Source organism: Microtus oregoni, unplaced genomic scaffold, assembly GCF_018167655.1.
Source record: "Microtus oregoni isolate MIOR12 unplaced genomic scaffold, Mior012 000006F_ref0000085, whole genome shotgun sequence".
In the NCBI taxonomy this organism is placed as follows: Eukaryota; Metazoa; Chordata; class Mammalia; order Rodentia; family Cricetidae; genus Microtus; species Microtus oregoni.
This window is the reverse complement of record NW_024543065.1, coordinates 58,282,110-58,308,000: the sequence shown is the minus strand read 5'-3', so window position 1 is coordinate 58,308,000 and position 25,891 is coordinate 58,282,110. Positions and strand designations below refer to the sequence as shown.

Genomic DNA, 25,891 nt, shown 5'->3' with positions numbered 1-25,891 from the left:
TCAGACCAGATGTCCCCTCAGCTCAAAGGGTAGAGAATCAGGCTCCACAGCAGCCAAGTCTGCTGCCACCTGGTCATAGATTCCCCTTGGATCTTCATACTTGAGACCAGGCCAGGGAAGGTCATAAGGGTCCTAATGGACAAGAAGTGGTGTCAGAGCCACAGAAAGACATCCTGTGGGACATCACTCTAGCTCTGGAGGACACACATCCCTGTCGAGCTTCCTTCTAAGCCTGAGATTTAGCACACTTGCTTGCCATGCACAAGGCCTTCTGTGCAATCCGCGGTGCTGTTGAAACCAAAACAGAACCAGAGCTATTATAAACAGTCATTGTGGCTCATGCTTGTAATTCTAGTGCCCTAGAGGCTCTTCCTTTGGATCTGAGGAAAGCCTGAGCTACAGAGTAACTTCTAGGCTAGCCAGGGCTACATAACAAGGACCCATTCCACCTCAAAAGTTTTCTACTTGTCCGTGTAAAGGTGGAACTTGAGAAAAGTCAAGGTGGGGTGAGGGCGGATTCTGTTGAAGCTAGGAGATAAGTAGACAGGAGTTTGTGAAAACAGCTCACTGTAATCACTTCTGTGTGTGGGGATCTTCTCTATATTTCTAAGGTTTAAAGCTGGATGTGGTAGCACATGCCTATAATCTTAGCACCCAGGAGTCTGAGGCAGGAGGATTTTTAAGAGCTACCCTGGCCTCCACATAGTGAGACAAAAAGGTCAATGGATAGACAGATAAAACACAGGCAAAACACCCATCTCCAACAACAACACAACAACAAACAACAACACCCAACAATAACAACAACACCCAACAACAACAAACAACAACAACAAGGGTAGCTGAGGGCCGGGTGTGGTGACTCAACCCCGTAATTCCAGTATTTTGAAGGCTGAGGCAGGAGAATTGCTGTTAGTTCAAGGTCAACCTGGGCTACAGAATGAGAAAGACCTTGCCACAATAAATAACAAATAAATAGATAAATAATAAATAACTGACAACAAGAACAACTCTCATGATGTCAGCTGTGGCTTCTGCAGTTTGGTTTGTCTCATGGCTCCCAACACATTTCCCCATCAAAATGGAAGACAGCCTGGTGCGGTGACATTCAACTGTGACCTCAGCACTCTCTGAAGCTGAGGCAGGGAGATTGCCAGTCCAAGGCCAGTCTTCACTATATAGAGAGACTTGGGATTTTTAAAGATGTGTGGAACCGTGGGATGGCTTGGAAAGCAAGGACACTTGCCACCACGCCTGGAAGCCTGTGCTCAAGTCTGCGAACTCGTGTGGCAGAAGGAGAGAACTAATCTCTACAAGCTGCCCTCGGGCCTCCACACACACATATGCACATCACACACACGGGGGAGGTCACATAGGTTGGCCCTTCTTGGAAGTGTGCTTTAAGACTCAGAGAAAATGAACGCTGAGTTTAGCAAACTTGGAGCAGCACTGGCCCTTGAGATAAATATAGTCACCTCATCTGCTTTTGGGTTACCCAGGAGCTACAAATAGGTTGATATTTATAAATTGTTAGGAAGCCATGCTGTGGTAGCATGTTAACCCAGCACTCGGGAGGCAGAAACAGTCAGATCTCTGTAAGTTCGAGGCCAGGCTGGTCTACAGAGGGAGTTTCAGGACAGGCTCCATTGCTACAGAGAAACCCTGTCTCTAAAAGTCAAATGAATAAATAAATAGTTAGAAAAAAAATCAGAGAATGATAGTATTTGTGCAGCATAAAAATTAACTGAAAAAATTAACTAGAATTCACTGGGTGATGGTGACGCATGCCCGCACGCCTTTAATCCCAGCACTCTGGAGACAGAGGCAGGTAGCCTGGTGGGTTCGCATATGTATACGCTGAGACTGCTTCTACCCTGTGACAGCGACGAAATTCTTAAAGGAAGGCCATGAGTCCCTCAAAGCCCCAAATACTCCTTCTCCGGACCCACCAGCGCTTCCCAGGGAACATTAGGTCCAGCACCACGGACAGCGCTTCCGCCGCCCTGTCATTGAAACTGGGATCGTCTAATCTGAGACCTGTGCCTGGGATTGACATTGTCACCAAGAGAGATCCTCGGCCCAGAGTGGTCAGGCTCAGGAAAGAGTCAGGCTTTTTGCTTTGTTTTGATGGTTTTTTTTCCCCTAGTCCTTTTGAGTATTGGAAGACAGGCGGGTACCCTGTACTTAGTTTGAACATCAGTGTGTCTCTCATCTCCCTGGGTGTGAGTGGGTGGTGGGAGGTCGAAGTGCTTGCCTGTGATTGGCACCTGCCAAGCCATCATCCTCACTCCATCCTGAGTTCTCTCTCAGCCCAGGGTATGGAATAGTGTGGACCTGTAAGTCTCTAACCCTGTAGATGAACACCTATCCAGGCTTATCCGGGTAGTATAACACACTAGATGTGATGGCTCCCATGGGTAATGCCAGAACTCGGGAGATGGAAACCGGGCAAGTAGGAGTTCAAAGTCACCTTAAGTTACATAGCAAGTTAAGTCTGGTCTGGGCTATATGAAGTCTTGTCTCAAAACAAAATCTCCAAAACCAATTGATATATTCTATCATGTCTTAGTGCTTGGCTCAGCAACATGTGTGTGTGGCCAAAAGCAGACCAGTGTATGCCTGCACCATGCATTGGGAACTACCTGGAAAAGAGTCATTCTCTTTCTTTGAAGATTTCAAATCTAACAGGAAGGAAAGCTGGCTCTACCGGGAGATGTTTAGGGAGAAATTCTGAGTCTAGTTGTGCCCGAAGACAATTCTAGCATGTAGCTTTTCGGCTGAGTGGATCAAAGACATCCTTCCTCAGACCAGCGAGATGGCGCGGTGGGTGAAGGCACATATCATGAAAGTCTGGTGGTTTTTACAGAATTGTCCTCTGACATTGGCATGCCCATCCATATATATACAAAATGCATGCACGCATGACATTAAAAAAAAAACTAGCTCTTTTTTTTGTTGTTGTTTTTCAAGACAGGGTTTCTCTGTAGCTTTTGAGCCTGCCCTGGAACTAGCTTTTGTAGACCAGGCTGGTCTAGAACTCACAGAGATCTGCCTGCCTCTACCTCCCAAGGGCTGGGATTAAAGGCATGCACCACCACTGTCCGATGGAAAAAAAATTCTTAAAAATGCTTTCTTTCTAGCAACTTAACCAGTGTGGTGGAGATGGCTAACGGTCCAAGGAAACACATCCCTTCCTTCTCCCACAGTGTCAGAACTGTAGACAACAGCTCCCAGTCTCTGTGGCTAGACATGGCCATGTGATCATGTTCCCGCCAATCAGAAGAGAGCAGAGGGGAGGGTGACCATTTCTGGGTCTCTCTGGTGTCTTCTTTCTCTGTCTTCCTCTAGCTGGTTGATTCCCCACCTGTGATAAGCTGACCTAAGCCTGCAGACCCAAGCAATGGGTATTTTAGAAAGTGACAGGAACCCAGGGAGAGAACCCTGGGTTCTAAGTCACTGGGTACAGTGGGACTCCACTTGGGCAGCTGCATAAGACCTCAGCCTTTTCCTTGCAGAAGATAGACTCCCACTATGTGGTCAAGGCTGGCCTTATACTCCTCACCCCACCTTCCTCCTCTCTGGCATGCACCATCATTCCTAGGTCAAGGTGTATCACTTTGGCTCCTCCTACCACTGCATTGAGGCTGGGTCTCTTTGTCACAGCTGTGTATCCTAACTGATATGCACAGTAGGAGGTGGGCTTTCAGCCCAGACAACCTGGTGATAATCTCCTCACCATTTGGACTTCATCATAGAGGGGTCCCCAGATCCCAGCAGGGCCATAGGCTCTCTCCACCTCATCGTAGACGTGTCCAGGGAAAGCTGTGTCTTCATCTTCAATACCTGTGAAGGCTGGAGTCGGCAGACATTAGTATTGGGGGGGGGAGTGTCCCCCTCAAAGGCTCACATGCTGGGGGTTTGAGCCACAGTTAGTGGTGCTAGTCTGGGAGGTTCTTGAAACTCCAGTGGAGGGAATGCCTGGCTGGACAAAGCAGGTCATAGGGATGTGTCCTTGGGGGAGGGCTCTCCTGCCTCTGGTCCCCTTCCTGTCTGGCTCACTCTGCTTCCTGTCCGCCATGAAACGAGCAGCTCTCCTGGGCCACACAAACATATAGCCATGGGTAGAACCCTCTGAAGTGAGGCAATAGAAACCTGGCCTCCTCTGAGGTATTTTGGTCTTAGTAATACAGAAGTAGCTAACAGAGCTTGGAAGGAAAAGATATCAGAGGGCCCAGCTCAGATGTCAGGGTACCTGGAAACAGGGAGTCCTGGTGTGGTCATGACTCACCTTGGTGATAAGACACCTCTTCCAGTGTGGGGGGAAGCTGGGGGCTGAAGTCTCTCATGTAGTGGTAATGTGGTTCCACTTCTGTGCTAACCTGTCACACATACAGATGAACACACATGCACGAACACAAACATGCACATGGCATACACATGAACATGCACACACACGAACACACACAAACATATACATGTGCGTGCACAATGCCCCACAAACAAATACATGAGAACACACATGAACACATACAAATACATGCACTACACACCTGAACACATGCACACACATGTATATACATGAACTTGCACATGTGAACATGCAACATGAACATGCAATGCACAAACACATATACGAGCCACACATGAACATGCATGCACACACACAAACACATGCACACACATGCATGCACACACATGAATACAAGCACGAGCATATATGCACACACAGAGACACATATGCACACATGAACATGCGCGCCCATGCATGCACACACATGAACACACACGAGCACACACATGAGCACACATGAACACAAGACGCCTGAAAACACATGTGCACACATTAACACACGCATGAACACACATGAACACACACATGAACACACAAAACCAGTAAACAAGGTCATTTCCCTTGACTTGCTGGTTCCAGGAGATGACAGTGATTAGCTGAGCTGAGCTGGAGGCTGCCGGGCCACCCTCACTCACCATGGAGCTTCTTGTGTCCCGGTCCCCAGTCCACTGACTCTCCTCATACTCATTCCTAATCCGGTCTTCCTCCGACCTTCCAGGACGAAAGTGTAGGTGAAAATGGGCACTGAGTCTGCCACCCGTCCGCACTCCCGAGCTCTCCCGCTTACCCAGCCTCTGTCTTCTCTGAGATCTCTGAAACAGGAAAAGGGGGCCTCAGAGACTCTGCTCGTGCCCACAGACCTGCCTGGGCAGAGCTGTGCTGTTCCACCCATCGGGTCTCCAGATTGGCAATGGGGAGCCCTCTCCTCACCCTCAGCAAGGCGCCTCAATCTCCACCGCCAGAGGAGTCCCCCAGCACAGGAGGCGCTGGACAGCAGTAGAAGACCACCAGCCGCAAACAGCACGGGCAGCAGGGGCAGTGTCAGGGGTCCTGGGAGTGAAAGATGCCCCTGTGAACCCCAACACCTGGATGCAGGGTTCTGAGAAAGCCAATCCCTGACTGAAGGACCATCAGCGTTAACCTCACTGCACCTGAGTCACCCAGAAGATGGGTGCAGCAGAGCACTTTGGGGTGACAGCACTGTGTAATGGGTTAACTGAGGGAGGGAGCCAGGCCTAGGTGTGGGGGGCACCATGACCCTGGGCTGGGAACACAGAGAATCAGTAGAGGAAGGAGGAAGCTGCCCTGAGCATGGACATTGTTTCTCCCTTAGCTTTTTGTCCACCATGGTGTGAACTGAGCTGTGCCCCATGGTGAACTGACACCGCCAAAACCGTGAGCTGAAGCAAATCCTTCCTTCTCCTGAGTCCTCCTGTCAGGTACTCTGTCAAGCGAGGACAGAAGTAACTCACTGACACCAGCAGAGGTCTCCACGGTCAAAGAAGGCAGGTCCAGGACTCCCGCTCTACCCCATCAAAAATGATCTGCTTGTGATGTGTGGGAGCGTATGCATGAGCGCATGTGCACTGTCCACGTGTGGGAGTGGAGGTCCGTGTTGGGTGTTTGCCTCTACTGCCCTCTGCCTTATTTTTAAAAAATATACACATATATGCATACATATATATACATACACACATACGTGCACATATACACACATATACACATATCATATACATATATACACACCTAGCATATGCATACACACATACACATAACATATACACATATGTATACCCATATATACATATATACATAAGCATATATATGTCATATCAATTTATTTATTTCATATGTTTAAAGGTTTTGCCTGCACATGTGTATGTGCATCATGAGTGTGTTCATGTGCCTGAGGTCAGGAGAAGGCATCAGACTCCCTAGAACTGGAGTAATGGATGATAGTGAGCCACCGTGTGAGTGGTTCTGGAAGAATAGCCAGTGTTCTTACCACAGAGACATCTCTTCAGCTCCTAGTTTAGTTTTTTTTCCATTTATTTATTTATTATATATAGTGTTCTGCTTGCAGGTATGCCTGCACGACAGAAGAGGGCACCAGATCTCATTATAGATGGTTGTGAGCCACCATGTGGTTGCTGGGAATTGAACTCAGAACCTCTGGAAGAGCAGCCAGTGCTCTTAACCTCTGAGCCATCTCTCCAGCACCCCCCCAAGTTAGTTTTTAAGATTTATTTATTTTTGTTTTATGTGGATGAGTATTTTGCCTGTGTGTGTGTACACAATGTGTGTGCAGTGCCCACAGGAGGCCAGAAGAGGGCACTGGATCCCATGGAACTGGAACTATGGATGACTGTGAGCCACCTGATGTGGGACCAGGAACTGAACTTGGATTCTCTACTGTCTCCCTGGCTCCTGTCTTGTTTCTCTGGGACAGCGTCTCACTGAGGCTGAGGGCCACTGCTTTAGCTAAGCTGGCTAGCCAGCAAGCCTTTGGGGTCTGCCTGTCTCTGTTCCCCAGGCCCAGGTTACAGCTGTGTGGCCACGTCAGGATTTCACGCAGCTGCTAGCGGTCTGGACTCAGGTCCCCTGGCCTTCATAGCAGGTGCTTTACCCACCGAGCCATCCCCCAGTCCCTGCACCATTCTTTCCATCCAAAGCAGGGGGCTTCTTCCTCAAGTCGAGCTGTTAGCAGTGGGTCCTTGCTCCAGCAGAGCCCTTCTGTGACAGGAATCCCCCTGCACACTGGTTCATGTTAAGGCATGCCATTTGCCAGTGGGGGAGAGTGGCTAAAGGGCCGGAATTCAAAGCATGAGATAGCAGAGCTTGCCTTTCTTGCTGTTCTTGGAGCCCGTGACTATCTCCATGTGAGTGCTCCAAGGAACAATTACCTCCATTGTCCCAACCATGAGGCAGATGACTGCTACACCTATGAGAATGGATCCATCTGAGATCAGTCACAGTCTAGTGGTCAGCTGACCATAGAGATGATTTAAGCGAGCCCAGGCCAGAACTATCCCAGCAGACTCATAGAACCATGGGAAATAATGTATGTTGCCAAGCACCTCCATGTTTGGGGTAGTATGTTACACAGCTGAAGCTAACTGATACAGCCACCTCACAGAGAGAGCATGGATGTAGCCAGTTCTTTTGGTTGTTGCTATTTGCTTTGGGGGGATGGGAGTGTCTCTCTATGCAGCCCAGACTGGCTTCAAGCTTGTGATCCTCCTGTGAGCCTCTGGAGTGCAGGGATATGGGTGAGGACCAGCTAGCTGATGGCTTTAGAACTAAGATAAGGCTGGGAAGATGGTTCAGGAGTAAGAGCACAAGATTCAAACCCAAAAGCTAGCTATGGTGTGTGTGTGTGTGTGTGTGTGTGTTAGAATATGTGCATGTGTGTGAGTGTGCCTTTAATCCTAGTACTCAGGGAGACAAAGGCAGGCAAATCTCTGTGATTTCAAGGCCAGCCTGGTCTACATAGCGAGTTCCAGGACAGCCAGAAATACGCTGAGAAACCCTGTCTCAGAAAAACAAAAACAAAAGAAAAAAGAAAACAGAACTATCTCTAGATTCACAGACCCTGTCTTAGGGGACCAAGGCAGAGAGTGATAGAGAACTTCCAATGTCTTCCCTGGGCGTCTGCCAGAGGACATTCTCTCTCTCTCTCTCTCTCTCTCTCTCTCTCTCTCTCTCTCTCTCACACACACACACACACACACACACCACATGCAAGTATGCACTTGCGAGCCTATGCACAGACAGCATTAAACTAAATTATGCCAGGCACGAGGGTTCATACTTGTAAATCCAGCGTTGGAAGACTGGGGTAAGATTACTACAAATTCATGGGAAGACCCTGTCTCAAAAACAAAAAGAAACTGGGACTGGGGCTACACTGCAATGTGGTTGCAGGTTGTGCGCAGGCATGGCACTAGGTTTGATCTCAGCGTTGCACAAAAAGAGTTAAACCAGCTTACAAAAGAATAGTAGAGGGGCTGGAGAGATGGCTCAGTGGTTAAGAGCATTGTCTGCTCTTCCAAAGGTCCTGAGTTCAATTCCCGGCAACCACATGGTAGCTCTATAATGAGGTCTGGTGCCCTCTTCTGGCCTGCAGACATACACACAGACAGAGTATTGTATACATAACAAATAAATAAAAAAATATTTAAAAAAAAAAAGAATAGTAGAAAGGGACCTGTGGGGACCTGCAGGGGGTCAGCTAAGTCTTTGGCAGTGATGGGCACTAGGGAGGAGGACGGGGGAGGGAGCACTTGCCTGGAGGCTGCTCTGTGGGTAGCTGGTGGTCTGTGTCTTCAGGAGTCTGGTCCAGGCCTGCGGGTGGAGAGAGATTAAATTAATACCGGGAATCGGATAAGCCCAAAGGATCCTCTGCTTCCTAAACTCTTCAGCTGACTTAAAAGATCATGGGAATGGCATGTGACTTCTTAGGGACATTTTATTTTATTGCTTTTTAAAAAGATTTGTTTTTTATGTGTACCAGTGTTGTGCTTACGTGCATGAGTATGTACCATGTGCATGCCTGGTGCTCATACGGTTGTGAGTCACCATGTGGGTGCTGGAACCAAACCCAGAAGCTCCGCAAGAGTAACAGGTGCTATTAGTGATTGAATCAACTCCCCCGCCCTCTCAGTGAGGTTTTAAAGACAATACACTACAGCAGTCCTGTGCCAATAATCACAGTGAATTATTAATTAGTGTTTTATAGTGAGCAAGTTCCTTTAATGTGAATTACCAATTTGTCGAGTTAATAAAAAAGGGTGCTGGGAGAGGGGGAGATGGCTCAGTGGGTAAAGGCATTTTCACTAAGCCTGATGACCTGAGTTCAGTCCCTGGGCCCCACATGGTGGAAGAAGAGAAGTGACTCCTGCACATTGTTCTCTGACTTTCACAGCCATGTGGTGACATGCTTGCCTGTATACAAAACGCGTGCACATAAATACATAAATATAAAAGCATTTAAAATAGTTTGGATATACTTCTGCATTTATATGTAAGTATGTATGTAGGAACAATAAAGAAAAAGAGGCCATGCATTTGGTTGGAGAGGGGAGAGAAAAGGGGGAAATGATGTAATTATTTAAGATATAATTAATTAAATATGGGACAGTGGGGGAGATGGCTCAGCAGGCAAGCACAATGGCTGATCTTCCAGAGGACCCAGGTTCAGTTCCAGCACCCGCATGGTGGCTCACAACCACCTGTAACTCCAGTTCCAGGAGATCTGTCCCTGGCTGGTATCAGCCACACACAGAATGCACATACATACAAGCAGGCAAAACACGCAGGTGAATAAAAATTTTAAGAATAAATAATGTTTAAAAAGAATGTCTTAAAATAGAAAAAAGTAAATTTGAAAACAAATGTTTTAAAGATATTCGTCTCCGTTGGAGTTCCATGGCAGAGCTATAAATCAGAAAACTGGAGTAGGGAGCTGAACATCGTCTGTGTTTTAGTATTCAAGGATGAAGACTGGAATGTAAGGAGCACATGGCGGGGGGCGGGGGACCAGTAGGAGTGCGGACCCCTTAGAGGAAGACAGAATAGGAGGCACTCCCGTCCAGAGCAAGCTGAAGCAGAGCGGGGCATTTCCTTTACATTTAGGTCATAGTTTTTCATTGTCCAAGAAGCACGTGAGATAGTCACTTCCTTTAATCCTCTCAACCATGAGAGGAACCTACTTCCAGAAACCTGGGCGGAGAGCTCTGGGAGGAAAGCCTGTCTAGCTGGGTTGGTGGCGGTGGTGCACACCCGCAATCCCAGCACTCACAGTTGTCTGCTGAGTATGGTGGTGCACACCTTTACTCCCAGCACTCAGGAGGCAGAGGCAGGAGGATCGCTGTGCATTCTAGGCCAGCCTGGTCTGCATAGTGAATTCTGGGTTAGCCAGAGGTACACAGTTAGACCCTGCCTGAAAAACAAAACAAGAATCTCCCTATTTTCCCATTCCCCAGTCGTTAGAGACCAGTGGCTAAAAGTTGGCCCTAGAGCCCTTCCCTGCCTGAGTTCAAGGCTTTTATCTCCAGCTCTTCCTAGCTGTGTGACCTTGGCCAATTTGCTTAACTGCCCTGGGTCTCCGTTCTTTGATTTGTGAGTAGGGGAAATAACAGTTTCTACTTTGTTATACCATCCCCAAAATTGTCCAAAAACCCACAAAACTCTCCCCTGCTCAGGACTGCCTCTTCCCACCTGGGGTAGTGATGGAGACCTGGATCCCTTTGTCAGTCAATCCACTGTCCCCAAGGGCATTGCTGGCCAACAGCCAGATCCTGTATCGCGTAGAAGGCTTCAGTCCAGTCAGCGTGAAGGTGGTGGCCTGGGGTGGCAGGACATCCATGTAGAGGTATCCTGGAGTCTCGAGGGCCTCATACCTGTGTGGGGGAACAGGTCAGCCAAGCGTCTCTCTCCACTGTCTGGCCTGAGTCTCCTGCCTCGGTGGAGGCCCCACCTGATCTGGAACCGCTGAGGCAGACCCCCGTCAAAGCCAGGCTTCCACTCCAACCCTACTGAGTGAGGGGTTGTGCTCACCACCTTCAGTCCCCAAGGAGGGTCAGGGCGGCCTGGGAGAGAAAGGGGAGATTGTTAGGGGATACAAAAGGAGTCTAGAAGCCTCCTTCCAGAGTCTCACAACCACCTGTAACTCTACAGGTGCCTGGCACACAAGTAGTTCAAAATATACATGTATACACAACACTCACACACATAGAATTAAAATAAATGAACTTAAAAAAATCACCTTGAACACTGAATCCAAAAACCCCAAGTTTTGCTTCCAGCTAAGTGTGTGGGGAGGGCAATCCTCCCCACCACATTTTCTTCCCTCTTTGTTTGTTTGTTTGAGAGAGGGTCTCCCTCTGTAGCCGTGGCTGACTGGAACTCACAGAAATCCACCTGCCTTTGTCTCCCCAGTGCTGGGATTAAAGGTGTGTGCCACCACACCCAGATTCAAACAATTTTTTTTATTATATTCTATTTATTTCTCTCTCTCTCTCTCTCTCTCTCTCTCTCTCTCTCTCTCTCTGTGTGTGTGTGTGTGTGTGTGTGTGTGTGTGTTGTGGAGATCAGAGGACTATTTGTGGGAGTAAGTTCTCTTCTGTCACCATGAGGGCTCCAGGGGTGGAACTTGGGTCACCAGCCTTGATAATAAAAAGCTTTTTCTACTGAGCCATCTCACTGGCCCAGGTGATTTTTAAAATTTTTAAATTTATTTGTGTACTTTTTATGAGTGTTCTGTTTGCATGTACAGCTGCAAGCCAGAAAAGGGCAGCAGATCCCATTGTAGATGACTGTGAGCCACCATGTAGGTGCTGGAGATTGAGCTCAGGTCCTCTGGAAGAGTAGTCAATGCTCTTACCCACTGGGCCATCTCTCCAGCTCCCCAACTGTTTTTTAAATTTTATCTATCTATCTATCTATCTATCTATCTATCTATCTATCTATCTATCTATCTATAGACAAAGGTCTATAGATAGGGTCTCCATAGGTAGTCTAGGTTAGCCTGGAACATTTTGATCCTCTGGCCTTAGCTTCTCGGCTTCTGGGATTATACTGGTTCCACTCATAAATTTGAATTTTATATATGTTTCTGGTTTTTAAACAAGCCATCTTATCCAGTATATATTGCTGATTCACTCCCACTGAAGATGTGGCCAGCTGGAGGCAAACATGTGGCTCTGTTGGCAGGGTGTTTTTTAACATCCATATATGTTGCAGAAGGCCGATCTCTGGGTTTGATCCCCAGCCCTTCCTAAGCCCAGCATGGTGGTGCCCATCTGCAATCCTACTACCCAGAGGTGGAGACAGAAGGACCAGGAATTCAAAGTCCATCTCGGGCACACAGCCAGTGAGGCCGCCATCACTCTCACTTGCTCTTCAGCAAAGGTTAGTCAATGCAAATTAATTCCTCCTTGAGGTATGATATAACCTCTCTCCTCTTCTTTCCATTTAAAGATTTGCTACTTATTTTTATTTTATGTGCATGGGCACTTTGCCTGCGTGTATGTGTGTGCAGCACATGCCTGCAGTTCCTGTAGAGACCTGAAGAGGGCGTTAGATCCCCTAGAACTAGAGTTACAGATGCTGTGAGCCACCCTGTGGATGCTGGGAATTGAACCCCGGGTTCTCTGTAAGAGCAACCAATGCTCTTAACCACTCAGACACCTCTCAAACCACCCACAAACTTCTTGAACTTAAGAACATGACAAGGTATTTTAGCCTTCTTCATGCTAACCATTTTAAATTACAAAAATACCAACAAAATGAAAAACCAAGACAAAACCCACACACAGCCTTAAGTAGGCCACATAAAGAACACACATTGACATCATGACCCCCAGGACCAGAATGTTACTGGTTCACCATCAATAAGAACATGCCATTAAGCCGGGCAGTGGTGGTGCACACCTTTAATTCCACCACTCGGGAGGCAGAGGCAGGCAGATCTCTGTGAGTTCAAGGCCAGCCTGGTCTACAAAAGTGAGTTTCAGAACATCCAGGACTGTTACACGGAGAAACCTGTCTCAAAACAACAACAACAAAACAACAACAACAAAACAACAACAACAAAACAACAACAACGTGCCCACCAAGCCACCCACATTCCATCTCTCTGCACCATGGTTTTTCATGACCACAAAAGAACCATTAGTGTGGGACACCGGATGCACACCTTTAACCCAAGCACATGGGAGGCAGGGGCAGGCGGATCTCTATGAGTCTGAGTATAGCCTGGGCTACATAGTGAGTTCCAGGCCAGCCAAGGCTATATAGTGAGACTCTATCTCAAAAATTAAAAACAAACAAAAAGGACCATAAGTACTGATTTAGAAGTCATGGATACGTTTTAGTGAGTAGAAGAACACACACACACACACACACACTCGGCTTTTGTTCTAACCTCACATCTTTGGTGATGACACCTGAATTACCTTCCCTTCCACACTCTCAAACCACATGCTTCCGATGGAAACTGCCTCCCTCCAGCGGGAGGAACATGTGACAGGGCTTGTCAATCAGTATGGAGCTGAAAGGAATGAGTGAGGTATAAATCTAATATCTACACAGTCATTCGAGGAGAAAGAGCTGTATCCCCATGTTAAGGGGTAGCTCAGCAATAAGGAACTTACCCAAGTTTCTTAAGGCCCTGGATCTTACATCCTGCACCCTCCCTGCCCACAATAAAACAAACCAGCTACACCTGGTGACTCTAAACTGTAATCCCAGCCCTTTGGGAATTAAGTCAGAAGGATTGCTATTTTGAGGCAGGGTTGGCTACATAGCAAACCTGAGGTTATCCTGGGCTACCTGGGTTAACCTGGGTCTGAAGTTAACCTGAGTTATATATCAAGACCTTGTTTCAACAAAGCAAAACTCCATTCTCACGCATGAACACCTTTCAGAGATCAGAAACACTTCCTGGCTCTGCTCAACCAGGAATTTGGCAAAGCGCAGTCCCCAGCACCCCCCCCCCCCCAGCTGCTCCCATCCCAGCATCCCCCCAGCCGCTCCCATCATACTGATGCTAACGAGCTGGATGTTGGTGTGGTCCGAACCGAGGTCATTGGTGGCCGTGCAAGTGAAGAGGGCATAGTCCTGGGCTGCGGACACGTTAGCAATGATCAAGAGGCTGCTGTGGACAACACCCTGGTGGTACCTGTGCTCTGTGTACCTGAAGAGAGGGCCGCAGTTGGACTCAGAAAGGAAAACCAGGGCTGGATGACCAGAGCCGGGGCACGACCTGGCTATCCCCAGGTTCACCTGGGATCTTGGAGATCCAGAGGGACACCGTTTTTGGTCCAGGTGAAGTCGATGTTGGGGACACCTCGGGCCCGGCAGTGGAGGGTCACTGAGCTGGTGCTGTCCCCAGCCGCAGCCACTTTCGTTAGGGGAGTTGGATGATCCACCTGAGGAGCGACTAGGACAATTGAAGGATCAATGTGGGGACTGTGGAAGGGTGAGAGTGGCGGGCCACGGGCAGACCTTGAAGTTACCCACATCTGACAACCAGACGGACCAGCCCTCTTGCCACGGGCGCCACCCCATTGTCCACAATGCACTGGTAAGCACCAGCCTGTGACAGTTTGGCCTGGTGAATCCGCAGACGCCCAGTGGATCCCTTTGACACCATCTCCATGTCATCCAGGCTCAGATCTTCCTCCTCTTCCCCCTAGCATCCCAAGATACAGGAGCTCGTTCCCAGTCTGTCCTCAGAACACCCCCTAAACTGTATCCCATCTGTAGCTTCATTCTCCCAGCTACAATCTCCTTCCACAAAGTCAATGAGGTGATGATGTTTCTTGTCATCCACCCGACCACTAATATAGTCCATCCATTCATCCACCACTTCAGCCAATCATCCATCCGTACATTTGTCTAAACACTCATCATACTTGGAACCAACTGTAGACTTGGGGTGCAGTTTAGTGGGGAAGCATTTGCTTGGCAATGCTCAAAGCACTGGGTTCAGTTTCAAGCAGTAAAAAATAAATTGACTAAGCTGCATGTGGTGGTTTACTCACTCTTGGGAGGAAGAGGCAAGAGAATCCCAAGTTCAGAGCCAAGTTCAGAGCCAAGTTCTAGGACAGCTTAGACTACATATCAAGACCCTCTCTCAAATATATATGTTCTAGAATCGTAGCACGGGTTTGTTGTCCTAGCACTGAAGGCTGGAGGCAGGAAGGTCAGGAGTAATTCAAGCCTCAGCCTCATAGCAAGCTTGAGGCCACCATGGGTTACACCACCAGTGGTTCCCAACCTGGGGGTCAAATGACCCTTTTACAGGGGCCTCACATCATCCTGCATATCAGATATTTACACTAAGATTCATAACAGCAGCAAAATTACAGTGTGAAGTAACAACAACATAATGTTATGACTGGGGGGGTGGTGTTACCACAACATGAGGAGCTGTACTAAAGGGTCGCGGCATTAGGAAGCTAAGAACCTCTGCATGAAACCCCATCTCAAAAACGGGTCTTCGAGATAGCTCGGGGGTAAAGACACCTCAGGCTGACCCTAACGATGTGAATTTGCTTCCTGCGAGCCAGTTATTAGGAGACCACTGATTTTCACACGTTTCTGACCTTCACATGTGTACTACAGCACGTGTTCACTGCACACATACAATAAAAAATTTAAAACAGCAACAACAAAACGAGCAAACAGCAGAACAGAAAACAGAATCCGCCTGCCCACTCGTTTATCTTTCCATCCACTCACCCGCCGGTTCCACAGACCATTTGTTCTCTTCCTTTACAATTTTAAACATTCTTCTTCTCCTTTTTTTTTTCTCTGAGACAGGGTTTCTCTGTGGCTTTGGAGCCTGTCCTGGAACTCGCTCTGTAGCTCAGGCTGGCCTCCGAACTCACAGAGATCTGTCTGCCTCTGCCTCCTGAGTGCTGGGATTAAAGGCGTACGCCACCACTACCCAGTGTAAACATTCTTTATTATTCATTGTGGGTATGTATGCACGATGCATGTGTATGAGCACAGGCACACACGTACAACAGCATGCAAGTGAGTTGCTGTTGAGAGTCAGTTCTCTCCGTCCACCATGGGCTCTGGGGATTGAACTCATGCCACTATGCTTGCACTGCCCACCTCACCTGCCCAGGTCAAGCTATCCACCCCTCAGCTCTCTGCGCATTCGTGACATCTTCCCCTCCTCTGTGTGCACATCATAAGTATGTGCGCCTGCTTACTTGTATATACCTGCCTCGCCATTGATGTCAGTGCAGTTGGCATTCTTCCTGACCCCCCCCCTCGCCTCCTTTCTAATCCTGTCTCAGTTAAGCATGGAGCCACCCATCACCACCCACCCACTTTTGGTTCATCTGTGCACACAGACACACACACACACACACACACACACACACACACACACACACGCCATTCTCTCATTCACCTGACATTCACCAAAACCAGTTCTTTAAAGATACCCTGACCGGTATAGTCACATATGGCTTAGCACGTATGGCATCCCCTCCTAAGGCACTCATAGCCTATAGACTATAGGCTATACCGTCCTAACTCCATGTCCACTCGCCAAAGGTGAGGTACTTACCAGTCTCACCCAGCTGAACATCTCTGGGAGGATAGGGTTCGCATCCACGGTACAGACTATGTCCACAGAACCCCCGACATTCACCTCGGTCGGGTCCCGGAGGGCACGGATGGTGGGAGCGTCTAGTGGGAGACAGGGGCTTGGAGAAGGCATTTAGCCCTGGCAGGTCCTGCTGAGGTGGGGGAAGCCTCCAGGAGGAGCGGGTCTTAGAGGTGTCTGGAATGGTACCGAGGGGTACAGTTCTCAGAGTGATGAGGCTATCCTCCCCCTCATTGTGCCTTTGTGATTATTAGAGTCTGGTGTGTGTGTGTGTGTGTGTGTGTGTGTGTGTGTGTGTGTGTGTGTTGGGGTGGTGGTGTACCAGAACAGTGTTGGGGTGGGGTTCGAGAGAACTTGGTTTCCTGGACGGAGGAACTCCCAAGTAAGTAGACCCCTCTCTCTATGCAGGTTCCACTTCGGGTCTCCCTAGCCGGCAAAGCAACAACTTTGAAAGGGGAGGGCTCTAGGCTGGGTAGCTATCCCTGGTTGTGTGGGCCTTTCACAAGAAGGAGACTACAGGTTGGGCAAGGTCCCTTGAGTGGGCGTGATTTCCACGGTAAGACCGGTTCCTGGAAACCCTCGGTTCCCAGGTTTCTGCGGGGGCTCACAATGCACGTCCAGCTTCAACAGCGTCTCGGCAGTGCCCTCAGAATTCTGGCAGTGTAGCTGATAGACGCCACCATCAGCTCGGGTCACATTCCACAGCTGAAGAGCTCCTCCGGACAGGATGCGATGCCGGGGACCGCCAGCTGGGGAAGGCCGGTGTAAGGAGTGGAGCGTGGAAGGCCCGCCCATCCTCCCGGGTCTGCACCCTTCTCCAGGCCCACACCCCACCTGGGCTGAGGCGGTAGCCTCGGAAGGTCCAATTGAAAGCCTCCGGCGCCGGGTTAGCAGACACCGACACAGGCAGCAGCGCCTGGCCCTGCTCCTCCACGGTCACTACCAGCACTTGCTCCCCCAGGAACTCTGGAGGGTCTTCAGAGGGGGGCCCCAGGAAGTCAAGAGTATTGGTAAAAGGTTAAAGATAGGGTAGTGGCTAGGACTGGAGAGGGTAACTGTTAGAGCTGAGATGCGAGACAGCTCTGGTTAGAAGCCAAAACCTGGTGAGCCGGCTCAGCGGGGAACGGAGCTTACTGACAAACTTGAGGGTCTGAGTTCAATACCCGGGAACCCCATAATGGGAGGTGAGAACCAGCTAGCTTCCTTAACTTCCTCCACTCCTTCACAGTGGCACAGGCATGTGGGAACATACACACAACAATCAAATGTAATTTAAAAAAAAATCCAAGCCGGATGAGGCGGTACATGCCTTCAATTTCAGCATTTGGGAGGCAGAAACAGGCGAATCTCGGTGAGTCCCAGGCCAGCCAGAGTTACACAGTGAGACCCCATCTCGAAAAACAAACAAGCAGGGAGCTGGAGAGATGGCTCAGAGGTTAAGAGCACTGGCTGCTCTCCCAGAGGTCGAGTTCAATTTCCAGCAACCACGTGGTGGCTCACAACCATCTGTACTGAGATCTGGCGCCCTCCTCTGGCGTTCTGGCATACATCGAGGCAGAATGTTGTATACATAATAAATAGATAAATCTTTAAAAAACAAAAAAATAAACCTGGATATTCTAAAAAAAAAACTAGCAAACAAAACCTACCTCTACCACAAAAAAAAAAAAAAGCAAAATATGTGCAGAACCAGACATGGTAGTTCAAGCTCGCAATCCCAACACTCCTGAGGCAGAGGCAGGAGGATTGCCGCGAGTTCATGGCCTTCCTATTCTACATATTGAGTCCCAGGTCAGCAAGGACTACATAGTAAGAAATTTAAATTTTTTTAAATTGACAACTGAAGATCCAGTTTTGCAAAAAGAGCAGATAGGATACAACTGAGGACGGAGAGCATGGATTGGAGCTGGGGCCAGCCTGAGGTCGGCATGAAGGTGGGGGAAGTTAGGACTCTGGGTAGAGGTAAAGGCTCCTTTAGCTGGAGTCTGCAAGGGTGGGGCGGGAGGGGCGGTACCGGGCCTGCGCGCTTACACAGCACGTTGAGGCTGTAGAAGGAGCTCACGGTTTCACGAAGTGCAGCGCTGTGGGCTCGGCAGGTCACCCGGTGACCGTGGTCTCGGGATGACACCCGAAGGAAAACACTCCTGGATGCAGCGGAACCTTTGAACGGAGCGCTCTGGGGCGGGGCAGCCACGTCTTCCAACCTGTGCAAGGTTTGGAAGTCGGGTGAGGACCCGGAAGGGTCAGATGTGTGTTCAAGGCCCTTGACCAGTCATTTAGGGCGCAGTGGGGAGAGGTTGGGAGGGGGAAAGGATGGAACCCGGATGGGGTGGGGCCTCCTGTAAGCTCACCTCTCTCCCTCTTTGTCCCAAGACAAGTTAACTGGGGGATTGCTGCTAATGCTGACGCAGGTCAAGTTCAAGGCGTCACCTGGGCGCAGCGCCGAAGAGTTGGCCAGGATGGTCAGGTTGGTTGGAGGGACTTAATCAATGGGTTAGAGATTCAGAGGTTGAGGAGCCTGGGTACAAGGTTGCGAGTCTATACCGCTCCCTCCGCACCCCCACCCAACCCCGGCCTGTGCGCGTACACTGCACCTCCAGCTGCCTGGAAGCACTGAGCTGACCCGCCTTGCATGAGAACTTCGCTCGGTTGTCCGACGGTTCTATGACCAGCACCAGCTCGCGGGAGAAAGTGCTGCCAGACTTCTCCAGACTTCCCAACTGCACACGCCGGGGCTCCTGGGGCTGCCGAGGCTCGCTCACCGTTCGTGAGTCCTGAGGACCCAAAGAGAGTGGGTGGGTTGCCAGCCCAGACAGGGCCATTGTGTGATAAAGGCGCCTTCAAGAGCGGATACCCCATTACCTTAAAGGAGTGGGAACTGGAATTGAGCACTCTTACTCCTAGACTCTCCTGCCTGCCTTGATTGTTTGGGGACCCTGATCCCTATTGTGCACCCCTCCACCCCGACCTCACCAGCCCATTCCCTGCTGCAGGCTCCACACCCCCAAACCCATTACTGTGATATTTACAGAACACTGTGTGCCAGGAAACTCCCTTGAAATTCCCAGACCAGGCGTAGGAGTCTTTCACTTTTCTTTGCCTCTGTTGTTTTTGCCTTGTTTTACATGAGACAGGATCCCTTGTAGCCAGGGATGACCTCAAAGTGAGTCCTCTAGGTAGTTGAGGGCGACTTTGTACTCCTGATCCTCTTGCCTTCACCTTCCAAAAGCTAGGATTACCAGTGAGCCACCTCGCCATGCAGGTTGTTTATTTTTTATTTTTTTTTTAAATTTCCACTCTTGGGCTGCAGAGATGGCCTTGCAGTTAAGAACGCTGACTGCTCTTCCAGAGGACCTGGGTTCAATTCCCAGCACCCACATGGCAGCTCACAGCTGTCTGTAATTCCAGTTCCTGGGAATCTGACACCCTCTTCTGTCCTCAAGGGTGCCAGGCACGAATGTGGTTTGCAGACAAAAGCGCAGGCAAAATATCCAAAAAAGTAATAAAACATCAAAATTTCTAAAACTTTCCACTCTCCCCCAAAATTTCTCTGACCTTTTCCCTAATTTCCAATATTACCCCTTGGGTCCCCTGCCTCTGTCTCTCTCCTCGCTCTCTCCCTTCCCTTCATTCTTCTTTATTTTTTAATATTAATTTTAATATGAATGAATTTTCTTTAATATGAATGGTACTATAATTGCTTTATATCTAGAATTTTTTATCTTAATCCAAAGTTCCTTCTTTTATCTTGGAATTGTTTTCCGGATTTTCCAGAACTTCCCTGGGTTTCATTAATTCTTATGACATTTGTGTCTTTTCATAATCTCTAGTATTTCCCCTAGATTATGGGTTTCTCCATGTGTTGAGGGGGTGGAGGAGACAAGGGGATGAAAATCTCAAAGCTAGGCAGGGTTGTTGGCACACACCTCTAATATAGGCAGAGGCAGGCAGATCTCTGAGTTTAAGGCCAGTCTGGTCTACAGAGTAAGTTCTAAGCCAGCCACGGCTGGATAACAAGGCCCTGTCTTGAAAAAAAAAAAAAAAACAAAGTTCAAGGCTGGCCTGGACTACTTACCTTGTCTTAGGAAAGAAAATGGATCTAAGATAGACTTAGTAACGTGTGTGTGCTTGCTCTTGCACACACCTGCACACACACTTTCACATCCATACGAACAGATACATGGGGGAAAGGAAGCCAAGAAGGGAGGAAAGAAGGGAGGGACTCTTGCTTGGTACCTACCTTAAACCAGGTGAGGGAGGGGTCTGGATTGCCTCCGATGGCCAAGCACACCAGCCTTACCCGAGTCCCAGTACGAATGTACTGCCCCTCTTGGGGTCCTTCAATCCACAGCTTCTGGGCAGGGTCTAGTGAGAGATGCGGAAAGAGAAGACATTTTTGTCTGAATTGGAGCTTCGGGGTGAGGGTTCTCTGGGCTCTAGGCTAGAGCTCACATTTTACATTCAAGGTGAGTGATTTCTTGAAGGTCTCCTTGCTGAAGGCATCGCTGAAGGCCTCACAGGTGAGGGACAAGCCATTGTCTTCCCTCCGCACCAAGAGTGTCAGATTGGACATGGAGATGTGGCCACCATGCAGGCCCTAGCAGGAGGGAACTTCAGATTTGGGGACTGCAAAGCCTCCAGCCATGGAAACAGAGGCCTGAGTCCACCAGACCCCAGCGGGGGCACATGAGGCAATCCCACCCTCTTCCATCAGACCCAGGAGTTGGACCCTCAGTCTGGGCTCCTCAGGGTCCAGGGCCTCAAGGGATTACCAAACCATCGTCTCCCACAGCCTCACATCCATGACTGTCTCATCCGTGGGTAGCAGCTGCCGTCCACCCAGCCACCATCGCAGCAGGACCCGGGGGCGACTGGACTTCGTAAGGCAGCAGAGGGTCACGTTCTTGTTCTCAGACTGGGATGCAGATCCCAGAATAGTGACAGCACTGGGGGGAACTGAACGACAGATGCATCAACATGAGACTGGGTTCCAGGCTGGGGTCTTCACAAACCAGCTCAGGCAGATGAGGGCAGGGACCAACAGACGTGAAGGCACAGAGGTCGCTCTGGTTATGGGCTGAGGCAGAGAGCTGGACTCACAGGTGACCTGCAGTGTGATGCTTCGCTCCTGGGTCCCTGTAGACACACTGTTGTAGGACAGACAGCTGAGCCGGGCTCCATGGTCTTCAGGTCGCACAGCCATCACTAACACACTGCGGGCCACGGCCTGAGCATGCTCTGTGCCCCAAGCTATGGACACTGGTTTACCATTCTAGACACAGAAGTCAATCTAGTTATCTCAGCACTAGCTCCTGGGCCCTGTCCGCCCCCCCCCCTCCATTGTCAGCCTCCACCCTCACCTTCAGCCACTGCAGGGTAGCAGGTGGATTTCCACCTCGGGCCACGCAGGGCAGCTCCAGGTTCTGCCCTGCCCGTACATGCCCCTCATCCAAGCCTGGCCAGTCAATGACAGGAGGTCCTGGGGGAACTGTGATGTGGGAGTGTCATATATCAATCTGTTGATTTCATTGGTTAAGCAATAAAGAAACTGCTTGGCCCTCATAGGTTAAAACATAGGTGGGAGGAGTAAACAGAGCAGAATGCTGGGAGAAAGAAGCTGAGTCATAGAGTCGCCATGATTCTCCCACTCCAGGCAGACGCAGGTTAAGATCATTCCTGGTAAGCCAGCTCGTGGGCTACATACATTATTAGAAATGGGCTAGTCCAGGTGCGAGAGTTAGCTGAGAAAAGGCTAGATATAATGGGCCAAGTGGTGTTTAAAAGAATACAGTTTCTGTGCAATTATTTCGGGGCATAAGCTAGAGCTAACCACGTGGGCGGCCGGGTGCTGGGGATGCAGCCCGCCGCTCTTATTACAACAGGACTGGGGAGCAGGGACCACTCAGTGGGCCTGGGAGGCCCATCTATTCTCTCTGGGCCCCATAGCTTTCTTTCAGTTTCCTCCCGTGGGTGAGGGAGATGGCTCAGGAGAACCTGACTTCCATTCCTGGAACCTACATGGTAGAAGGAGAGGACTAACTCCTGAGAGATGCTCTCTGACTTCTCCACTTGGCATGCCCATGCACACAGAGACACAATAGCAACAACCACCACCACCATAATAATAAAATAATATAATAAAAATAAAAATCTTAAATTTCTCTCGAATGCCTTCTTTTTGTTTTCAGTGCTGAGTCTGAAATCTGGGTCATTGCACATCTGGGGCTCGGTTCTTCCACTGAGCTGCAATGCCCAGCCCTCACCAACCCAGGCTGGCCTTACCTTCTTTCTGCTTCCTTCCCTAAAAGGCTGGGATTATAGGCACACTGCAACAGCATGGCTTATGATAATGCCTGAAACTTCTGCCATTCTTGAATCCCCCGTGCTCCCAAATCCTGCTAGGATGTCCATCCTCCACGCCCACAACTATCCCTACCTTCACTTACACAGAATATTCATGGTGAAGGAAGCCTTGATGGGAATGTCCAAAGCTGGGCTGGAAACCTCACAGAATAGTAACTGCCCATTATCTGAGCTCTGGGGTGTCACCCTGGCTTGGAAAAATAGAGATTTCTGCAGTCAGTCATCACCTGAAATTTAAGGCCAGGATAAAGAGGAGAGCGTCCCAAACTCCCACACTTGGCCAAGTCTCCATACTGATTTATACTAAGAGCTGGATTCCCCTGGGAGAGATTTGGAGGGCAACAATGAGAATAGGGGTGCCCAAGGTCTTCACCCAAACTAAATATTTTTACTCAACACCTACAAACTGGGGTTACCATCAAGAAGCTTTGAAAGTCAGGGTGAAGAGTCAGGTCCCAGGTATTCCCACAACTCAAGTTTCCAAACTTGCATCATTAGGTTCTGGAACTCAGGTGGGAAAACCTGGAGATCGGGGGACAGGGAGAAAACCCCAGCTTGCACACCTGGCTTCAGCTTCTGCGATGAAGAGCTTCTCCACGGAGCCATCGTTCACATTATAGGAGACGTCCAGTACCGTGTGTCCACCTTGGGGCAACAGAAAGCTGGCTAGAGAGATGCTGGGGTTTTCTCCATGCCCTGGAAGTCCTCAGGATGGATATAGCTCTCCCTTAATATTGGCTCTGGAGGACAAGAAGCTGTAGTGCCTGTTCTGTCCTCCCATACACCCAGGATCCCCTGAACTCTGCGGTTCTTAGGACTGCGACAGGGGCCTTTCTCCTCACCCTGTCCCACCAGGGGTTTCTTATTCCTGCATAGCCATTGGCACCCCTAGCTCACCTGAGTGCTCACACCTTCTCCCTACCCCAGATCAGCCTTGCATTCTCCTGGAAAGCATTCCTTTCTCATCCGTGTTGGCCTCGTTTCCTGGGGTGGTACTCAGGGGTGACATATTTTGGGGGACCCTAGGCAGGAACACCCACTTCCCATTTCAGCGACATTGTGCTGTCCCACACTCACCCTGGATGAAGGTGATGTGTGGGGCTGGTTTGGCATCTCCAGACACACAGGTGACCACATACTCCTGCCCAGCCACCCAGGTAACTGTGCTTCCTGCCTCGGGGGTCAGCTGGAGCACCTTAGGGGGAACTAGAGAGAAAGGGCATGGGGTTAGCCACTACTGAGAGGTGGATGTGATGGTTTTGTGGTTTTGGCCAAGAGTTCAAGAAATGAGACTGTACCCAGGGCCCAAAGTAGAGGGGCTTGGGAGCTTGGACCTCTGGGTCCGAGGAAAGAAGAGGGCTGGAACCCAAGTTGGTGGGTCCCGGAGGGGAGTCTCTCACCCATACCTAGGATGGAGAGAATTACTTTGGGAGACACGAGCTCAGGACCCATCTCTGAACGGCTGACTTGGCATTCATACTCCGCATCGTCACTGAGGTCACAGGTTTCGATACGCAGGTGGAATTCACCTGAAGATAGAGCGCTCGCGGTCAGGGCCCCAGCTTCTGCTAGCGGCTCAAGATCTCAGGCTCTGGTCTCTCACCTTTAGCAGGATCTCCTTCCAGGCTGTACCTCGGGAAGCCTGGGATCCTGGGGTTTGGACCCAGAAGTAACCCATCCTTAGCCCACTGCACCACACTGCCAGGGGCTCTGACTCCACACCGCAGCCTAACTGTGGCCCCTTCCACTGCCGTCAGGTTTTCAGACAGAGTCCAAAAGCCTCGAGAAACCGAGGTGGGGATTGGTGACTGGGCCAGGCCTGGGGACACAAGGGGATTGATAATAAGAGACAGAGGTGGCGCTTGAGGGCTCGTGGGCTACAAGTCCAGCCTTTCTACTCACCTGTGGTCAGCATTCCCATGAGCAGCAAGGGAGTCAAGCTGGAAGTCCTGTGTATTGTGGTCACCCCAGGACCTCTGAGGGCGACTTCCTTAGTGCCCATTGCCAGCCACATGGTTTGATGTCTTGTCTGAGCCTCTCTGTGTGTCCCCCTTCTCTCTCTCTCTCTCTCTCTCTCTCTCTCTCTCTCTCTCTCTCTCTCCTCTCCTCTCCTCTCCTGTCTCTGACTGTCCTAGTCTTTCTTTCTGTCTCCTTTCTGCCCTTAGCTTGCCCTGCCAAAGGTTCTTTCTCTGAATTCCTACCCCAAGCACTCAAAAATGCATGCTTTCTCTTCTTCTCCCCATCACTCTCTGTGTCTCTTTATCTAAGACTATCTCCCTCTCACCCACTCACCCATTCCCACTGGGGGTGGGGGTGGGGGTCCAGCAAGCTCACGAACCCAGAAAGCCAATGCAGTCAGTCACAGCGTGGAGCCATTTCTTGGACCCAGTGTGAGCACATCCTGCTTCTTCCCCTCAAGTTCTTCCTGAGTCTGCCCAGCAGAGCAATGAAATCCCCTGTCAGCACATGCCACGAATATTCTTTGGTGCCTCCCCAGCCCCAGTGACCCCAAGGCCCTGCCTGGGAGAGTGGGTCTGACCAGGGCTCTCTCCCAGCTCGAGTTGGCAGACAGATCTGGGCCTGTGTGGGTGGGTAGGACACCCCCCGTCCAGACCCCCACTGCCACAGCTGTCCCAGACTGTGACAAGTTCCTTCTTTTCCTTGGTGGCATCTTACACTTCTGCTGGTGAACGCACAGGAGTGTGTTTGAAACGGTGAAACTGTGGGAGAGAGGGAAGCCAACTGTGTGTGTGGGTGTGTGTGAGAGCGTGGGTATTCCAGGAGAAGTGAGAGTTGATTTCATCTGTGAACAGTTTTGGAATGTCTGGTACTGGGACAGCCAGTAGGACCAGGTCCACAGACCCCTGTGTGTGTAAACCTGGTGAGCTCAGATACAGTTAGACACAGAGTGGGGGTCTCTGGGAGTTGGAACATCTGAGTCCTGAGACTGTGTGAGAGTCCTTCTGTTCTCAACTTCTCCTTTCTCTCTCCGTGTGTCTCTCTCCAGGCAGGGTGATTTATCTTCTCATGCTTCTCCATCTCTTTGA

General features: G+C 49.8%; 1 protein-coding gene across 1 annotated transcript; it reads right to left on the bottom strand.

The window, feature by feature from the left end:
* On the bottom strand, nt 1–24,846 carry Nphs1 (NPHS1 adhesion molecule, nephrin). The gene is made up of 29 exons (XM_041654212.1): nt 24,747–24,846; nt 24,448–24,663; nt 24,251–24,373; nt 23,922–24,050; nt 23,408–23,489; nt 22,928–23,031; nt 21,842–21,969; nt 21,582–21,753; nt 21,280–21,437; nt 20,934–21,078; nt 20,722–20,846; nt 19,069–19,255; nt 18,833–18,962; nt 18,513–18,685; nt 17,316–17,456; nt 17,090–17,230; nt 16,443–16,564; nt 14,375–14,546; nt 14,138–14,294; nt 13,897–14,048; nt 10,830–10,941; nt 10,571–10,752; nt 8,639–8,695; nt 5,282–5,401; nt 5,139–5,163; nt 4,974–5,062; nt 4,289–4,369; nt 3,737–3,852; nt 1–132 (listed from the first exon to the last, which is right to left on the bottom strand). Exons 1-29 carry the CDS (start codon nt 24,844–24,846, stop codon nt 1–3), a joined length of 3,771 nt encoding a protein of 1,256 aa, XP_041510146.1.
* Nucleotides 24,847–25,891: the final 1,045 nt, after the last annotated feature.

Excerpts from the sequence above, each read along its gene's own strand:
- Nphs1 (XM_041654212.1), bottom strand. The coding sequence starts at position 24,846 with ATGGGCACTAAGGAAGTCGCCCTCAGAGGTCCTGGGGTGACCACAATA. Across the intron at positions 16,565-17,089 it reads GTTGAAGCTGGACGTGCATT|ACGCTCCCACCATCCGTGCC; the intron begins GTGAGCCCCCGC and ends GTCTCCCACTAG. Across the intron at positions 8,696-10,570 it reads GGTCTCCATCACTACCCCAG|GCCTGGACCAGACTCCTGAA; the intron begins GTGGGAAGAGGC and ends CTCCACCCGCAG.